At 45.7% G+C, this 15,507-nt stretch overlaps 1 protein-coding gene across 1 annotated transcript; it reads left to right on the top strand.

The window, feature by feature from the left end:
* The first annotated feature begins 9,201 nt into the window (after nucleotides 1-9,201).
* On the top strand, nucleotides 9,202-15,381 carry tbca (tubulin cofactor a). Its single transcript, XM_086053728.1, has 4 exons — nucleotides 9,202-9,380; nucleotides 12,841-12,946; nucleotides 14,439-14,525; nucleotides 15,089-15,381. Exons 1-4 carry the CDS (start codon nucleotides 9,328-9,330, stop codon nucleotides 15,167-15,169), a joined length of 327 nt encoding a protein of 108 aa, XP_085909854.1. The 5' UTR covers nucleotides 9,202-9,327; the 3' UTR covers nucleotides 15,170-15,381.
* The last annotated feature ends 126 nt before the right edge of the window (nucleotides 15,382-15,507 follow it).

Here is a 15,507-nt window from a genome sequence, read left to right as displayed (position 1 = left end):
ATAGTTTTCTCAAAGAAGTCATCGACATCCATGAATGAAGTTACAAACTTTTTTCTCCAACCAAAATGCAAAAAAAAAAAAGAAAAAAAAGTCTTGCTCTTCCAAAAATGAATTTGCTTTTGAGCAGCCACGTTGGCATTTTCTTTGCCTCGTGGTGGTGGCGGCATCGTCTTGTGGCCGAGATGCAATCAACGTGCATCCTATTAGGTGTGCTAATTGCTAATGCATACTAATTAGGCTGGTGGGAGGACGTGATGGAAGGTGTGCGTCCAAAAGCGCTGGCTAGAAATTTATTGACGCCACACATTGGATCGGGGGGAGGAGTGAGATGCTTTCATTGTAGTCAAGCCTCGTTTTTTTTGCCACAAATTCAGAATGTAGCAGAGATGCACCATAAAATGTTTTTTTTTTTTTTTTAAATATTTTTACACCTTTGACACATTTCAAGTACATTTCAACAGAAATGGACACAAAACAAAAGAACATCTATCTTAATGTGAACATACAGTAGAATGTGATGCGTCATAGACAGGCTAACGGAAATTAGCATTGATGTTACACTAAGTGTAAAGGGTCAAACGTGCTACTTTAACACACAGAAAGCAGCAGCGCATGAAAACCCAGCATACAACAATACTCGCCGCCTTACGGTATATAGCAAAGGTCTACACACCCTGTTCAAATGCCAGGTTTTTGTGACATAAAATTTCCAAGCTCTTCCAAACCCCTCCACTGACTCTGTGGGGGGCCTTGCAACATTTATTTAGTGCTCAAAGCTGTTTGATTGGTCGCCTCCCTCCATTCGGCAGATAAATAGCCCAGCGCTAACTGTCAAGCTAAACGTGGAAACTAATAAATTATTCTAAATTCACCCGGCTGCCATCTTCTCCAGGGAGTTTTCCTCTGGAGGAAATTCTACTTTTTGATGTGTGCGCGCGTGTGCCATGTTGTCCGACTCCGCCTGGACATTGGGATGTGTCGTTTTTGATTAGCAGCCATGCTGTCAGAGTGTGAGGATGAAGAGGAAGATGGGGGGTGGTCTGTCATGAGGAAGAAGCGGAATGCATTATTCATACACTCACCTGAAGGGTTGGCGGGGGGCTACTTCTGCCTGGAACGTTGGGAAGAGAACGTTTTTGACACAAGACTGCCCCACAAACGCATGTGCATACAGCACATCATTGAGAGATGGAGACACAAATGTATACAAAGATTTTAAAAGGCAACCATTTTATTTAAAAAGGCAAACAAATCACCCAAAAAACAATATCAACAAAAACTTAAAGGAATATAAGAAAACAAAAAAAAACGTTTTAAAAAAAGGAAACATTTTAAAGAAACTTTTCAAAATCCCCAAAAATGACAAAAAGACAGAAAACAAGTGATCAAATTGACTAAATGTTTTAAAAAGGGACAAAAGACCAAAAGGGTGGGGAGGGGAAGAGTGAAAAGGACAAAGTAAAAGAAAAATATTTTAAGACGGGAATATCGACAAAACCTACAAAAAAAAAGGCAATAATGGCCAAAAAGAAAAAAAAAAAGGACAGATTTTCTTAAAAATTAACAGCAACAAAAACTGAAAAATGAAAGGGCCAAATTGTAAGAAAAGGGACCCAAAAAAAATCACCAAAACAAACAAACTAACCTTGGTAAAAACAAGGAATGAAAAGGTTTCATACTAGCCATCGATTGTTGCAGTCATCAAAATTGTGATTGTCAAAACAATTGAGCATGTTGTGAGTGTTTGTTGAATTTCTCTGTTGGAAAGTATTTCAAGTGTGAATGGGGAAAAAGAGAAACGCAGCTGTGCCGCGTTTTTTCCTCCTGTCCGTCTTTGGGATCTGAAAACAGAGGGGGGCGGGTGGGGGAAATCATGTGTGGAGACCAGCCCCTACCCCCCACCCCCTTGACTCTGCCCCTTAACAACACACACATTTGTAAGCGTCTGCCCGGTGACCCGTTAGCGCTTATGGATGCCCCCCCCCCCCCCCCCCCTCGGTGGGTGATTTGTTTCATCCGCGGATGGCGACGGCATGTAAACAAGCCGAGTGCTGAACGAAGGCGCGCACCCGAGCGTGGCGGCGGCTTGGCTACTTATCAGCGAGCTTTCATAAAGCACCAGCCGACGCTAGCGCTGTGACGACTTCATTCCACACGGCGAGGCTCAAGTTTGAAAAAGCGCCGCAGATTTCGCCACGATCTTGTCGACGTGAAGGCAAAAAATACACCGAGCAACTGCTCGGAACTCCACCCCAACGCCACAGAAAACGGCCAGCCATAAAGCCCACGGCTAATAAGTGCTAACGACGGCACCATTTCACGCAGCATTACGCTAACACCACGAAAGCGCCGCACATTTGCATCCTGGCCACCGTCTTTACCTGCCGGTGAGAATTTATGGAGCGAAGGCGGGGAACAATACCGGGCTTACAGTTAAGGGCACGGCGCCAAGATTTACGGCACTAGGCTGAGAGACGTGTGTCTGTTTGTGAGTTAGCGGCTCGTGCTAAGTTAAGTTTTCAAACCAACCGCTCAACCGTTTCCTTGAGCCATCACCTTGCTGTTGAAATATTTTTTTCAGCCAAGTACCCCCTAACTACTGCAAAGGTGTTTTGGTTGAAAAAGCAAAAAGCCTTCAAACAGCGTACTATGCCATCAGTGTCTGACTTATTCAACTTTGGAACTCCATTGGGAGTCATATATGGAGAACTATTTGGAAATGAAAAGATGTAACTTCAAAAAAGAGAACTAACTTTGCGTTTGTAAGTGTTAATCCACTCGTTTTTAACCATCTCTGGGGGCGGCCATTTTGTCTTCTGTCGACTGAAAAATGACATCACAACTGCTCACAAGGACCAATCACGGCTGACCTGTTTTCAGAATCTGAGCCGTGATTGGTCCTTGTGAGCGGTTGTGATGTCATTTTCAATCGACACAAGACAAAATGGCCGCCCCCAGAGATGGTTAAAAAGGAGTGGATTAACAATTATTCCACGAAGGCAATATTTATCAGAATTCCCTGTTTCAACTAGTGAGCTTGCATAGAACATATTCTTGAAGAAAAATGTTTGCGTTGACTTTCACTTTAATCATTAAGATTTGTGTACACAAGGATAATGATCAATATAGTGTCCTCCTTTGCGATCACAGTAAGAGTGTGTTCTCCAAAAGAAGCCTTAAACTTGAAAAATCTGGTTTGAAAGTATCTATTTGATCATTAAAAAGAAGACTGACAGCATTACACTAAACATTCACTCAGCACTGAACTGAGTCTTTTTGCGTTGAGTGAGACACTTGGGCTTGTGCTTTCCTGAGGATCTTTGTCATTCTTGGTGGCAAGAAGGCAGGTGCTGTGATCAAGGTCTTTGCTTTTTGGGGTTTTTTTTTTTTGCTTTGCATTGCATTGCATTGCAGCTACTTTTTGAAAATCTCAAGTACCCCTATTTTTTAGAACCACTGGCCGAGGCCACGGTTCGATGATCGACGAGGCCGCAGACAAGGACTTCTGGACAGCTTTGAAGAAATTCTGGTCGACGGTTAATGTGTGGAAGAAGAAGCGCAAACATCCATAATATTAACAATTTCAACAGATTAACAACAGATTTCAAGTTTGTCGTCACAGGGTCAGAGTGCAGGCCTTCGATGATGTCGACATTTTTCCGTCTTCTGAATTGGATTGTCAGAGCAAAACTTGTTCCAGCTCACTTTGGCTAGCAGAACGCGTCTCTGGTGAGTCTGATGTATTTTATTGGAAGTTGGGATGTTTGTGCCCTGTTATTAGATAAATAGTGATTATGAACTGCTCCAGATGTGTGTGTTGTATTCCGTTTGCACAGAATTGACGGTTTGTGTAATTGCCTGGGCGTCTCAGTGGTGCTAGTAAGAGGTGAGTTGCCAAGTGGCCGTGGTGGGACACAAAAGGGAGGGGAGCAACGAGCAAAAAAAACAAAAAAAAAAAAGCAAAAAAAAAAAAAACACGTTTTCCAAATCCAAACGCGGCGGCGGGGGAAAAACAACAAGCGTATTTTACGGGTGCAGTTAATGGGAATAAAGCAGGCGGGCGGATGAGTGCAGATGTGTTTGATCCAAATGGTCATTTTCCTATTTGCTGCCTCATTGAGCATGATGAACGACGGCCGTCATCCGGGCGGCGTGATGAATGGCGGCACCTCGCCGCCATCGCATGCCCTATTGATTTGCCTTCTTTATTACTCCCGCAAGCCCCGCACGGCCTGCCTGCCTGGCTGGCTGGCTGCCTGCCTGCCCGCCCGCCTGCCCGCCTGCCTGCCTGCCTGCCTGCCTGCCTGCCTGCCGGCCTGCCTGCGAAGGAGGCGGCGCGATGCACGCCGTTGCCCGCTCACGACAGGACTGACTGGGGCGCGAGGCCTTCGGCGACGCGAGCAATTCGGATCAGCGGACACAATAGGCCTCGAAAGCACAAGTGGAATTTAGAAAATCACCAAACGACGTCATTTGTGCAAAAACAAAACATTACAAATACAAGTAATATTTCATGCCAGTTTCTTTAAATTGTATTTAAACTCGTGTCAATTTAATTATTTAACCACCAAAAAGGCAAAGTTGATTGTTATTCTTAAACTTTTTGTTTTTTCCTGATGATTTCAATCTGTTTCAATTTAATTATTACTAATATTTTTGTGTTTTTTGTAGACAAATATTTTACTAATGGAATAATTCACACTATTTTTTACATGTATTAACTCATTTATTTAATTGCAACTAATTGAATGAATTTTAAAAAATGTTTCACCAACATGTCTGCATTTTACATCGTTTTTAAACATTATTCAGACTTTTCAAGTGAATTTATAATTGGCCAATTATGTAATAAAATAAATACCACATTAAACAAAATGTTACATTAAAACATTTGAGGATGTTCTAATATTTTTGTATTTCATGTCAAAATGTTAGTTATGAATTAAAAATTCACAATACTTTTTGCATTTATACATTCCAATGTATGTAATATAAAAAAATTGCAGTTGGTTAATTGATCACATTTTTGTATTATATGTAAATTTGTGTAATGAATCAAATAATTCCATTTTAAAAGTTTATAGTTTATTCACTTGTAATGAATTCACCAAATATTTAGTGAAATAAACTAAAATGTCACAAACATTTTTTATATACAATAAATCAATTATGATACAAAGCAAGCGTGCCTAAAAACGCTGAATAATTCCAAAATCACCTCTTTTATTGGGGGGGCGCGGGGGGGGGGGTTAAAGTCTTTCAGGTTTCGCGAAACATCAGCGTTGGAGCTCCCAGGTGGGCTCTGTTTTACTTGCCTTTGGCTCTTTTTGTGCTTTTCTCCCAAGCGGAAGGTTGCCGCGTGCGGTCACGGTGACAAAGTGTGTGTGCAGACTCCGAGTGGACCTCCGGGTGCCAAATACAGCCGGCGCGTTAAGCCTCTCCCGTGAAACCTCTGGATCATCACAACATTCATCTTGTCAAGGACGCGGTGGGCCCGCACGGACCCCCTGGACCTGCCAGCCCTGTCAAAATAAACGTTTATCCAGGCACACGACAACACGCGCCAGAAACATGTCTGAAATGACCCAGGAAGGAAGTCGGCCTTTTGGGGCAAATTCACAGATGGGCATGAAACTGCATGGGTAGAAATGTCTATCTTAACAGGACACACATAAAAAGTCTTAAACCGTCCAGAAAGTCCGCCGTTTTGGTTTGAAGTGGCCTTTTTGGGCAAACTCACAATAATGAAGCCTTTTTGGTTCAGTTGTACTCCAGATTTCATTTGTATTAAAAAATAATAATTCAGCCCCCAGTGTGGAATTTGCTAGACAGCTCTATCACGAGTTGACTCACAAACAAGTCTCAAGAGGGCATGCACGTATCCATTTCGGTTTAAAGTGGCCATATTGGTTGAGTCGTTATTCATCCTAGATTTTGTCGTTGTTGAACAAATGCAGCCACTCAAGCCGGTTTTGCTTAGCCACACAAAATTTGGTAGGCTTGTCAAACCGACAAAAAAAAAACGTCTCAAGTAGCCTGCATGGCTAAAAAGACACTGGATGTTTGCCATCCTGCAACAAAGCAGCCTCAGGCTCATTTGGACCATTCTCAGGGGTTCTTCAAAGACAAAACCCGTCCGAGAGATTTTGTCCAATTCCCGCCCAACTGGAACCACAAACACTAGACGGGTGGACAAAGCCAAATTGCAAATCCTGTGATATTTGGCTTTGTCTTTTCTTTGATCACTGTGCGTGCATGGCGGCAAAAAGTTGATGACTCGCCCTAAAATGTGAAACTCAGTCACGGTGGCAAAGTTGGATTAGCAACCATGCATCGCGCATGTCCTCTTTGAAGAATTGACCCTTTCGATGCTCGCGGAGCTGAAGTCTTGCAGGCTTCGCTGAGCTTTTGAGGTGCGTGAGCGTGTGAGCCGTTTACACCCCGACACACTCGACGACCTGCATGTTTCCCCCGTCTACAATTACGAGCGTTGCGTGCATGGGGACATAATGAAGCGGTGCGCCGCGCGGACCTGAGAGGTAATTACCCAGCAGCCTCGGCGGCGGCGGGGACGTGACGAGGAGGAAGATGGATAGCCCGCGTGCAAAAGCAGTGACCCCCTACAAAGTTTCATTTACCCACCCGTCACCCCCGCGCCCGCCTCATCCCTCCCTCGCACTGCCGGGAATCTTGGAAGAGGTAATCATGGATGGACACTTCTGCTGACTTAATGAGTGCGTGCGTGCGTGCGTGCGTGCGTGCGCGCGCGCGCTGAGGAGTACACGCACATTTATCTGTACACGTGCACCACGAACACGCGCATTGAAACACGCACACGTGGTGCGATGCGGGGTTAAGGGAGGAATGAAGGGGAGGAAAAGCGACGTTAAGGAAGGAGGGAGAATGAGAGACGTAGAAGGGAGGGGAAGTCGGGAAGGCCAATGTACACGGGGCTTGCAAGGAAAGAACAGCAGAGGAAGTAGAGGAAGAGAACGGAATAAGGGAAGGATGTCGAGAATTCGGGAAGGAGAAAAGGAATGGGGAGGAAGGAGAGAAAGTGGGGGAAGAAAGAATTTAGGACGGGGGGATGCAGGGAACGAAGAAAAAGGCTGAGGGAAGGAAGGAAAGAGGGAAAATGCAGCAATTAAGGAGTAAGGCGAAGTGGCGAATGAAAGGGAAGACCGAAGGGAGAATAGGTCAGCATCAACGGAAACAAATGCTACTTTAGTGACACAAACGGGGACATAGATTCGCTTTATTGCCATTGATGGAAGTGTGTGTGTGGGGAGGGGGGGGGCGTGCGTGCGTGCGTGGGCGTGTGCGTGTGCGTGTGTGTGTCTGTGCATGTTCTCCTTCCCTGCTTAGCGCTAATTGAGCAAGGGCCTTCATACACACATTTCTCGCTAATTTGTCATTTGCTATTCAGGCGGTGGCCCGAGGAGGCGCGTGCAGCCACGGACCCCCGTCTCATCCCCCCCACCCCCACCCCCACCCCCACCTCCATCCCATCCAGCCTGAGCTCATTTGTTTGAAAATCCAAACGATCGGCTTCCCTGTATTTGAATTGAATACTACGACAGGTTTTTGGAAAGTGCAACAGAGTAGGGGGCTACAGTATTTGTCTTCGTCGAAAACATCTTGCGAAAAACCCTGTTGTAATTATTTTGTAAACTCATTCTCGTAGTATGACTATTTTTTTTCCCCATGCTCCTGTAGGTATTGCGAAAGGGCATTCCAATATCCCAAAGTCATCCAGTTGGCTCTAATCGTGACAATTAGCAGTAAATTATCACTGGACTCTGACAGACGTTCCTTGTAATTCTCTTTTATTTCCAACTTGCGCTAATCAGTGACTCTCATTACAAACGCTGATTAAACCGCAAATTAGCCACGCAGTAGCGGCGCCCAGCCGCCGCCCGCCCTCAGGTTCCCCCTCCTCCCTGCTCAATATCAATTAAGTCCAGCAGGCCGCGTGCACCCGACAAATGCTTGAGAGTGCCACTATTAGTTTGGAAAAGTCGGAAAAGACCAATAATCAACGGTCAGCGCCTGAGGGGGACGAGTGCTCCCCACGTGACCCTCCGTCGCATGACCCGCAAGTCGATGGAGTTTCCAGAGTGCATACGCATTCGAGCTTGTGCGCAAAGTTAGTGCAAGGGCTTAAAAATCAGACAATGATAACATTTCCTTCTGCAGTTCGTGCTCACATGAAGTAATTGTATTCAAAAAGAAATGTTTTGGAAGAAACGTTATTCTACATTTCATGCTCGATCGCATGAATAAGTGTTATTCAAATGAGAGGCGGGACCTGAGTGTGGCTAGGGTCGAACTATTCGCCTATTGGGAAGCTGTTGGCGCTTCCTGCGCTGACATGTCGATCAAGCAATAGGCGAATAGCTCAATTCCAGATACACGTAGGACCGCCCCCTCATTTGAATAACATTCCATCTGCATTGCAAGACCCAAACTGCCAAAATCCAAAATAAAGAAATTAAAGTGAAAATTAAAAATACAATTCAAAAATATGCAAATAAGAACAGAAACAAAATATACAGTACAAAATAAAAGTAAAAAAACACATCATGCAATATAGCAAGCAAATCATTAAATAATATTTGGAAGCCTTTCATGTGTAACATCATGGGTCACTGATGGTGTAAAGCACATGTGTCAAGCTCCGGTCCCCAAAGGCCGCTTTGCATCTCTCGCTGCAGAAACACACCTGATTCAAATGATGAGGATCGTATCAGGCGCCTTCAGAGCTTGCTGGTGAGCTGATCATTTGATATAGATGTGTTGCAGCAGGGACAGATGGAAAACAGGCAGGACACCGGCCCTTTGAGGACCAACTTTGACACCGATGGTGTAAAGGTACACTGGCCCGAGTTCGGGCCTGTGCGGGCAGCGTGGGATCGGTTCCCACTCAGTGTCTGTGTCTGTGCCCTGCGACTGGCTGGCGACCGGTTCAGGGCGTAGTCCGCCTTTTGCCCATAGTCAGCTGGGAGAGGCTCCAGCACCTCCCCGCGACCCTGTAGGATACCCGGTGTGTAAGATGACACATATGACACATGATAGTGACAATGGAAGTCGTTTTATATTTATCTATTTCGCGGTGTATGCGACTGAAGCTTCCAAGCTGTTCATGATTGACTGAACTGTGATCGATTGCGCCGCCATCATTTGGTCGCGCCTGCCTTGCCGCCCGCCTGCTTCCTGCTTCCTGCTTCCTGTTTCCTGCTCCCCGCTTCCTGCTCTCTCGGCCCGCCCCGCCCCGAGCACGCGACAACAGCTCCTTGACCACATTCAATACATTCACCGCTCGCAGCCATGGCAGACCCGAGACTACGACAGATCAAGATCAAAACCGGCGTCCTAAAGCGGTAGGTTTGCCACACGACGGTTTCATCAGGGGAACGTGACGCAGACGCAGCTAGCAGGCTAGTTAGCTTAGCCGGACTGAGAGGCGGGCTCGGCGCCAGACCAGGCCGAAGATGCGACGGTGCTTTCGGGAAAGGCTTTACGCCACTGCGGTGCTTTAGCGAAGCTTGTCGGAGGGTGCGACATAATGGCACCGCTACTGCGGTCTTTCACAAAATGCATTGTCTTGGCGTAGCGCGGCTTGCCATATATGTTGTTATATTTGTTTTCATCGCTTGTGGCTTTTTCTCCGCATTTATTTATTTACTAGTTAGCTCCCGTGTGGCTAACAACAAGCTACACTGCTTGTATCTATTGTAGCTGTCTTACTTGGCATTTGGGCTATGTTTGAAGCGTTTTACGACTTGCTTTCCATTCATAATGTGCTCGCAAAGATTCGCAATGGTCGTTCTGGGACGTCGCCGCCTCACTGTCACGTTGAATAAAATCACCCATGAGTAGATATCTTTCGGCAAGTAAGCCGTCCCTTTTCCTTTGACATATTTACTTAAATTATTTCCAATTGACCATTTTGTTGATAACAAGTTAACTTAGAGTTGACACGATGCGTCCTGGAAAACTTGGAATATCCAATCATTATCTGCCGCTTGTCTGAGGTCGGGTCGCCGGGGCAGCAGCTTCGGCAGGGAAGCCCAGGCTTCCTTCTCCCTAGCCACGTCTTCCAGCGCTTCCGGAGAGATCCCCAGGCCTTCCCAGGCCAGCCGGGAGATATGGTCTCTCCAGCGTGTCCTGGGTCGTCCACGGGGCCTCCTGCCGGTAGGACATGCCCGGGACACCTCACCAGGGAGGCGTCCGGGAGGCATTCTAATCAGATGCCCGAGCCACCTCACCTGGCTCCTCTCGACGTGGAGGAGCAGCGGCTTGACGCTGAGTCCCTCCCGGATGACCAAGCTACTCGCTCTATCTCTAAATGAGAGCCCAGACCCTGCGGAGAAAAGCCATTTCGGCCGCTTGGATCCGGGATCTTGTTCTTCCGGTTCCGACCCATAGCTTGTGACCCTAGGTGAGGGTAGGACCATAGATTGACTAATAAATCGAGAGCTTCACCTTGGGTTGTGCTCTTTCTTCACCACGACAGACCGATACAGAGTCTGCGAAAACCTGGAATGTGATTGGCCAATTTCACGCCTGTATTTTCAACACGGCCAAATGGGAAAATATGTCCGATCTTCTTGACAATGGGCTGGCGGTGTACAGCAACTTGTCTTTGCAACGTAATGCGCAATCCATTGCGCTTGGATGAGGGTCACATTACTAACGTGCTCCCCCAGCCAGACAATTATCTATTATTATTATTTGTCAATTCTGTTTTTCAATGGGTGGGTGTGGAAGAGGGTCGCACCCATCTTGTTTGTGAAATTCACGTTTTAAACCACTCTAATGACAAACACATCCCTGTAGATGGCGGCTTTGCATCACTTTAGATTCAAGATCAGCACAACTTCTCAGTTGAAGATGTTCAACTCAAGCCATGCGGTGACTTGGCCTCGCTCACGCTGCATTTCTTAGTTATACATCTGTGAAAAAAACAAAACATTATTTTGCCATCAAAAGTCTTTTTCTCATTCTTGTTTTTGTTGCTCAGTATTTTGAGATGTCACAGAAATAAGTAGAGCTGCAAAATTAATCCAATTTTAATCGTGATCATGATTTAGGCAGCCACAATTAAATGAACTTGCCTGAAAATGAAGCCTTTGGGGCACACCTCATCAAGTATTTTCTCCGGCTGTAGTCAGCCAACCAGCAGGGGGGCAAACATGGTTGAGGTGTCACTAAGCTGTCTAAATAACTAGCCAGCGAAAGGGATCAATCTCCGTTGTCTGGCCTTGTTTCCGATTGAGGGCAAGTAATATTAAATTAAGATAAGAGCCTACTTTTAACAAATAAGATTATAAGGGCACGTTTCCAAAGTTAGCCATAGAAATTTCCAGCTTTAGAAATTCAGAAATGAAATTGTACTTGTCCGCCCTTTGAAAATGTGGAGTTTTAAAATGTCTGCTCTGTCTCGTTGGTGTCTCCTATTCCGCCATGTGTCTTCACTTTATTCCAGTCTCTATCCACTTTTATTTCCTCACACTTTCTTTTTTTTTTTTGTCTAGGAAGGCGAATGCCCTTAATAAAATGACAAAAGTAATTTGCCTTTGTCATTGCGCTCCCCGCCGCCCGCGACACTCCGCCTCAAAAATACAGTGTGGCGGAATAGCGGCCTGGCTTGAATCCCCCCTTTTTTTTTTTTCTTCTTTTTCCTATTTTCCAGCGAGCTGCCTTTTCCATTAAGCGGGAGGTGGCAGGTCTATTTAAAAGCCGCCGCGACCCCCGGCGCTCTGATTTTGAGGAATAAGAAATTAGCATCAGCGCTGGGAAAAAGGGGAGGTGCCGACATTTTGTTATTAAACTGTCCTTCATTTCTATTCAAATGATTCGCACTTTTTTTTTTTTTTTTTTTTTTACGTGTGTGTGTGTGTTCCTAACATGCAGCAGCCCCCACTCCGCTCCACTCGCATATGCCTCCCGGCGTCCGAGGCGAGACGTAATTGACGTAAAATATGACAGAGTGGCGTCAGCCGGTGCGCAAAACCTCGTGGCTAATGCGGCCGATTCACTGCGCCGCTCTCGTGAAAAATGTTGTCTCGTCCGTCACTTTGGATTGCGAAGACGACGATTAGCCGGGGGAATCGTTATCGATTGCAAACGTGTGTTATGCCAATCAAGCTGGGAATGTGTTTAATAGATTTACGTCCATTTGGCTGCTAATAGATAAATAATCCAAACGGATCAATGTGCTCCTGCTCCATTTTCACTAACAATCAAGGAAAAGCGGCCCATTTACCACCCGACTTGCTCTAAATTAGGGGCTAAATTGATGATCAATTCAAGTGTGCGCGTTGCGCGGAGGAGTCGCATAAGCACTGTGATCATTCAAGAGCTGAAAGATGCTCCACGAAAATGTTGTACTTGATAAAAACTTAGTGAAGCATCGAATTTTGAACATGTTCCAAACGTGTTTGCGACAAGAAATCTGATTGCGACCGTTGAAAGCTGTTGGCGAACGCCTTTGCAAACTTCAACAACCCTGACGACAAAACAACAATCGCAACCCTTCGCCGCTCATTGAAATATGAGCTCAGGGAATTTTTTTTTTTGCCACAGTTTTTGCTTCACTTCATTGGACATTGTGCTGGCGTGCAAGCCGTGAGCACCGGACGGGGCCGTGTTACAAACATAATCGGACGCAAATGACTCAGTAAGCCGCAGTCGTGTGAGTTTTCCTTGCTTCAAATATCCGCCGCTGCTTATGGGTTTAAAAAAATGAGCAAGTAATTGGTAGAATTCGCAAGCCGGAGGTCCATGAAAGTCACGGCGCCAATGTACGTTCCTTGAAGGACGCCTTTGTGTGCGCAGGCTGGCCAAAGAGGAGGCGTCATACAGGACGGAGGCCAAGCAGCAGGAGGAGAAGATTGAGCAGCTGAAAGAGGCGGCGGCCGACGCTTTCCTCATCAAGCAACACGTATGTTACACGCCTGCATTCTGGATGTTTGTAAACAAGACGACACCTAAGAATACATCAAATGTTGCCGCGGATCCAAGTTTTTGTTGTTGTCGTTTATTTTAAGCCAGTGAACCCCCGCGATTGGGGACAATCTCTGTGCCGCATAGCTATGAAAGTCCGCGAGCTTAATGCTAGCATACAGTGCGAAACACCTTAAAGGGTTAGCAGAAATGAGCTTTATCTTAAATGATCTTTTAAATGATTTTAGGATGATAATCTTTCTGTTCTGTAGAAACAGTGAATGTTCTTGGAGTTGGGCACCTTCTCTGCGTCTACTTCTTGTTGTTAATTTCGCTTTCGTTAAACAGCAGCGGTGCCCGGCATGTCGTGGCCAAATGTGGTACTGCAGCGAAGGCGCACGGCCCTGAATTCAGACTTGTGCGATTTGGAGGGGTTTGCTGTCAGGCTGGCTCGGGGGCGGGTGGAAGTTGACCACGAATATGTTGCAGGGAAATTTTTGCCCCAAGATTTCGGGGCTGCAAATCCATTGGATGGAATAATCAATATGTTGATGGACTCTAAAAAGATTCGATTGTTCACAGTAATGACTTCAAGTGCACTTTTTCTCCATTTTGTTGTTGCTGTCCCAATTCCCTCGTCTTTTTTTTTTTTCCTCAGACTGTGGCGATGTTTACCGCTAGCATTAAAATTCCAGGCGTGTGCGTGTTTTGTTTGTTCATTCGTAGTGGGGCCGGGGCGGGGGTTGGGGGGGACGACAGCCAAGAGGCGGCACGCTTGGCTGGCGTTAATGGCCAGGCAAGGAGGCCAGATGGATGATGGTTGGAGATGATGCGTCTGAGGTAGGATGGATTAGAGCTTCTTTGTTTTCATGGAATCAATAAGTGGCTAAGTGTCATCTTTTATCCCACCGCTGATGGGATCATTCCATCGCAGCCAGAGGGCGGCGTGACTTTTCTCCGGCGTGGCCCGCCCGCGCTTAGCCCGGCGCCGCCGCAGCCGACTGCTCGTGTGCTGTCGCTTTCGCGCGTGCGCTTTGAATCGCTTTTTAAAATTGGTCACTCGGGAAAAATCCAAGCTGGCTGAAATGCACGCGACAAATCAAGTTGTTTCCCTTCTCTTATTGGTCGGCAGAATGTAAACAATGCACGGACTAGTAATTAAAAAAATGATGATAAAACTTAGCACGCTCACTTTGGCAAAATGAAAACTCGCAAGGTTCTTCAAATTGGAGGTTTAGTGTCAAACTGTCAAAAGAGGAGTAAACATTGTAGCAGCAAAATGTTCAACCAAACCATACATATGTCCGCTAGCTTAATGCTACCATTTTTATACAACGCGCCATAGACGGGCTAAAGGCAGCGGCACATTCGAACAAAACATCCAACAATGTCCGCAGGCCACTTTTCTCTCTGCTCTGTTATTGGAGCTTCGTTAGGGACCTTCTTGGCCTGCCCTTGCTGCTTTTAATTGCGCTGCTGCTGTTTTTCAGATGGCGAGCTTGCAGGAGACCATCATGATGATCCCGGATAGCCGACGTCGCATGACCATCGCCCACGGCGACCTGCTGCACTTGCTGGTCAGTTGTCCAACATGGCGGCACGCGCTTGACGTGGGCTCCCCCCCTTTTTTTTTTTAATTAGATGTTTCGTAGCTCATTAGCATTTTAAATATGATGTAATTTGAACTGTGAAGAAAACATGGCTCAATATGCAGAGACACAGACCGCCTTGAGTGCGCATTGTATCTCAACATTGACACCATATTGGATGCGGCAAAGTGGAGCTGTGTGTTTCTGTGAATGGGAGCCATCAACTTTTGGGAACATTGTTTTTTTAATGTTTTTTTTATTCACTTGTGTTTTCTTCACTCAAGTAAATACACAGTGGACACTATATTTGCATTTGCTAACTGAATCTTTTATATATATATATATATATATATATATATATTTATATTTATCATTTTTATTCTTTTTCATTATTATTCCTGTTTGTGTGTCTTACGCCCTTGAGTGTTTTTCACTGCAGCAGTGCTTTTGATTGGCTGACTGCTGTCACATTGGAGCAGTGGCAATGTTGCTAAAAGAAGCAACCTGTGTTTGTTTGTTTGTTTGTTTGTTTGTTGTCGTCATGGTTGCAGGAAGCGGAGGAGGAATTATCGGAGTCGGTCGAGTACCAGGAAGCCAAAAGCCTGTTGGACTCCATCAAGTTGGAGGCGTGATGTCTTGTCGTGAGCTTGCATCAAACCTTCATTCCTTTTTGTTCCCCTTTTTTTTTTGCATAAAGAACCGCCACCACCACATCGACCGCCATTCTTTATGGTGCCGCCGCTTTTAGAACTCCTGCGATCAATGCAAGTTTTTGTTTTTGCCGTCAAATTGTCTCGTTGTTCTGATGATGTTGTCACACGAATACACTGCAGACTGACTGGAACACACTCATGTCTGTCTTTTCTGCAACACCGCATTAGAGGTTAGCATTAGGCTAGCAACGTTTTGTCAAACAAAATTATATCAACTCTAAAAAGATGACACAAGCTGGCAGTTGGACACTGTTCTG

This window comes from Filicampus tigris, chromosome 15, assembly GCF_054856515.1.
Source record: "Filicampus tigris isolate MCC_2025a chromosome 15, RoL_Ftig_1.0, whole genome shotgun sequence".
NCBI lineage: Eukaryota > Metazoa > Chordata > Actinopteri > Syngnathiformes > Syngnathidae > Filicampus > Filicampus tigris.
The sequence above is the reverse complement of the archived record's forward strand: the minus strand, read 5'-3'. Positions and strand labels throughout refer to the sequence as shown.

What these genes read in the sequence shown, in the direction of transcription:
- tbca (XM_086053728.1), top strand. Translation starts at nt 9,328, where the DNA reads ATGGCAGACCCGAGACTACGACAGATCAAGATCAAAACCGGCGTCCTA. An exon ending in CTTTCCTCATCAAGCAACAC is followed by an intron (nt 12,947 to 14,438) that starts GTATGTTACACG and finishes GCTGTTTTTCAG; the next exon opens with ATGGCGAGCTTGCAGGAGAC. An exon ending in GCGACCTGCTGCACTTGCTG is followed by an intron (nt 14,526 to 15,088) that starts GTCAGTTGTCCA and finishes TCATGGTTGCAG; the next exon opens with GAAGCGGAGGAGGAATTATC.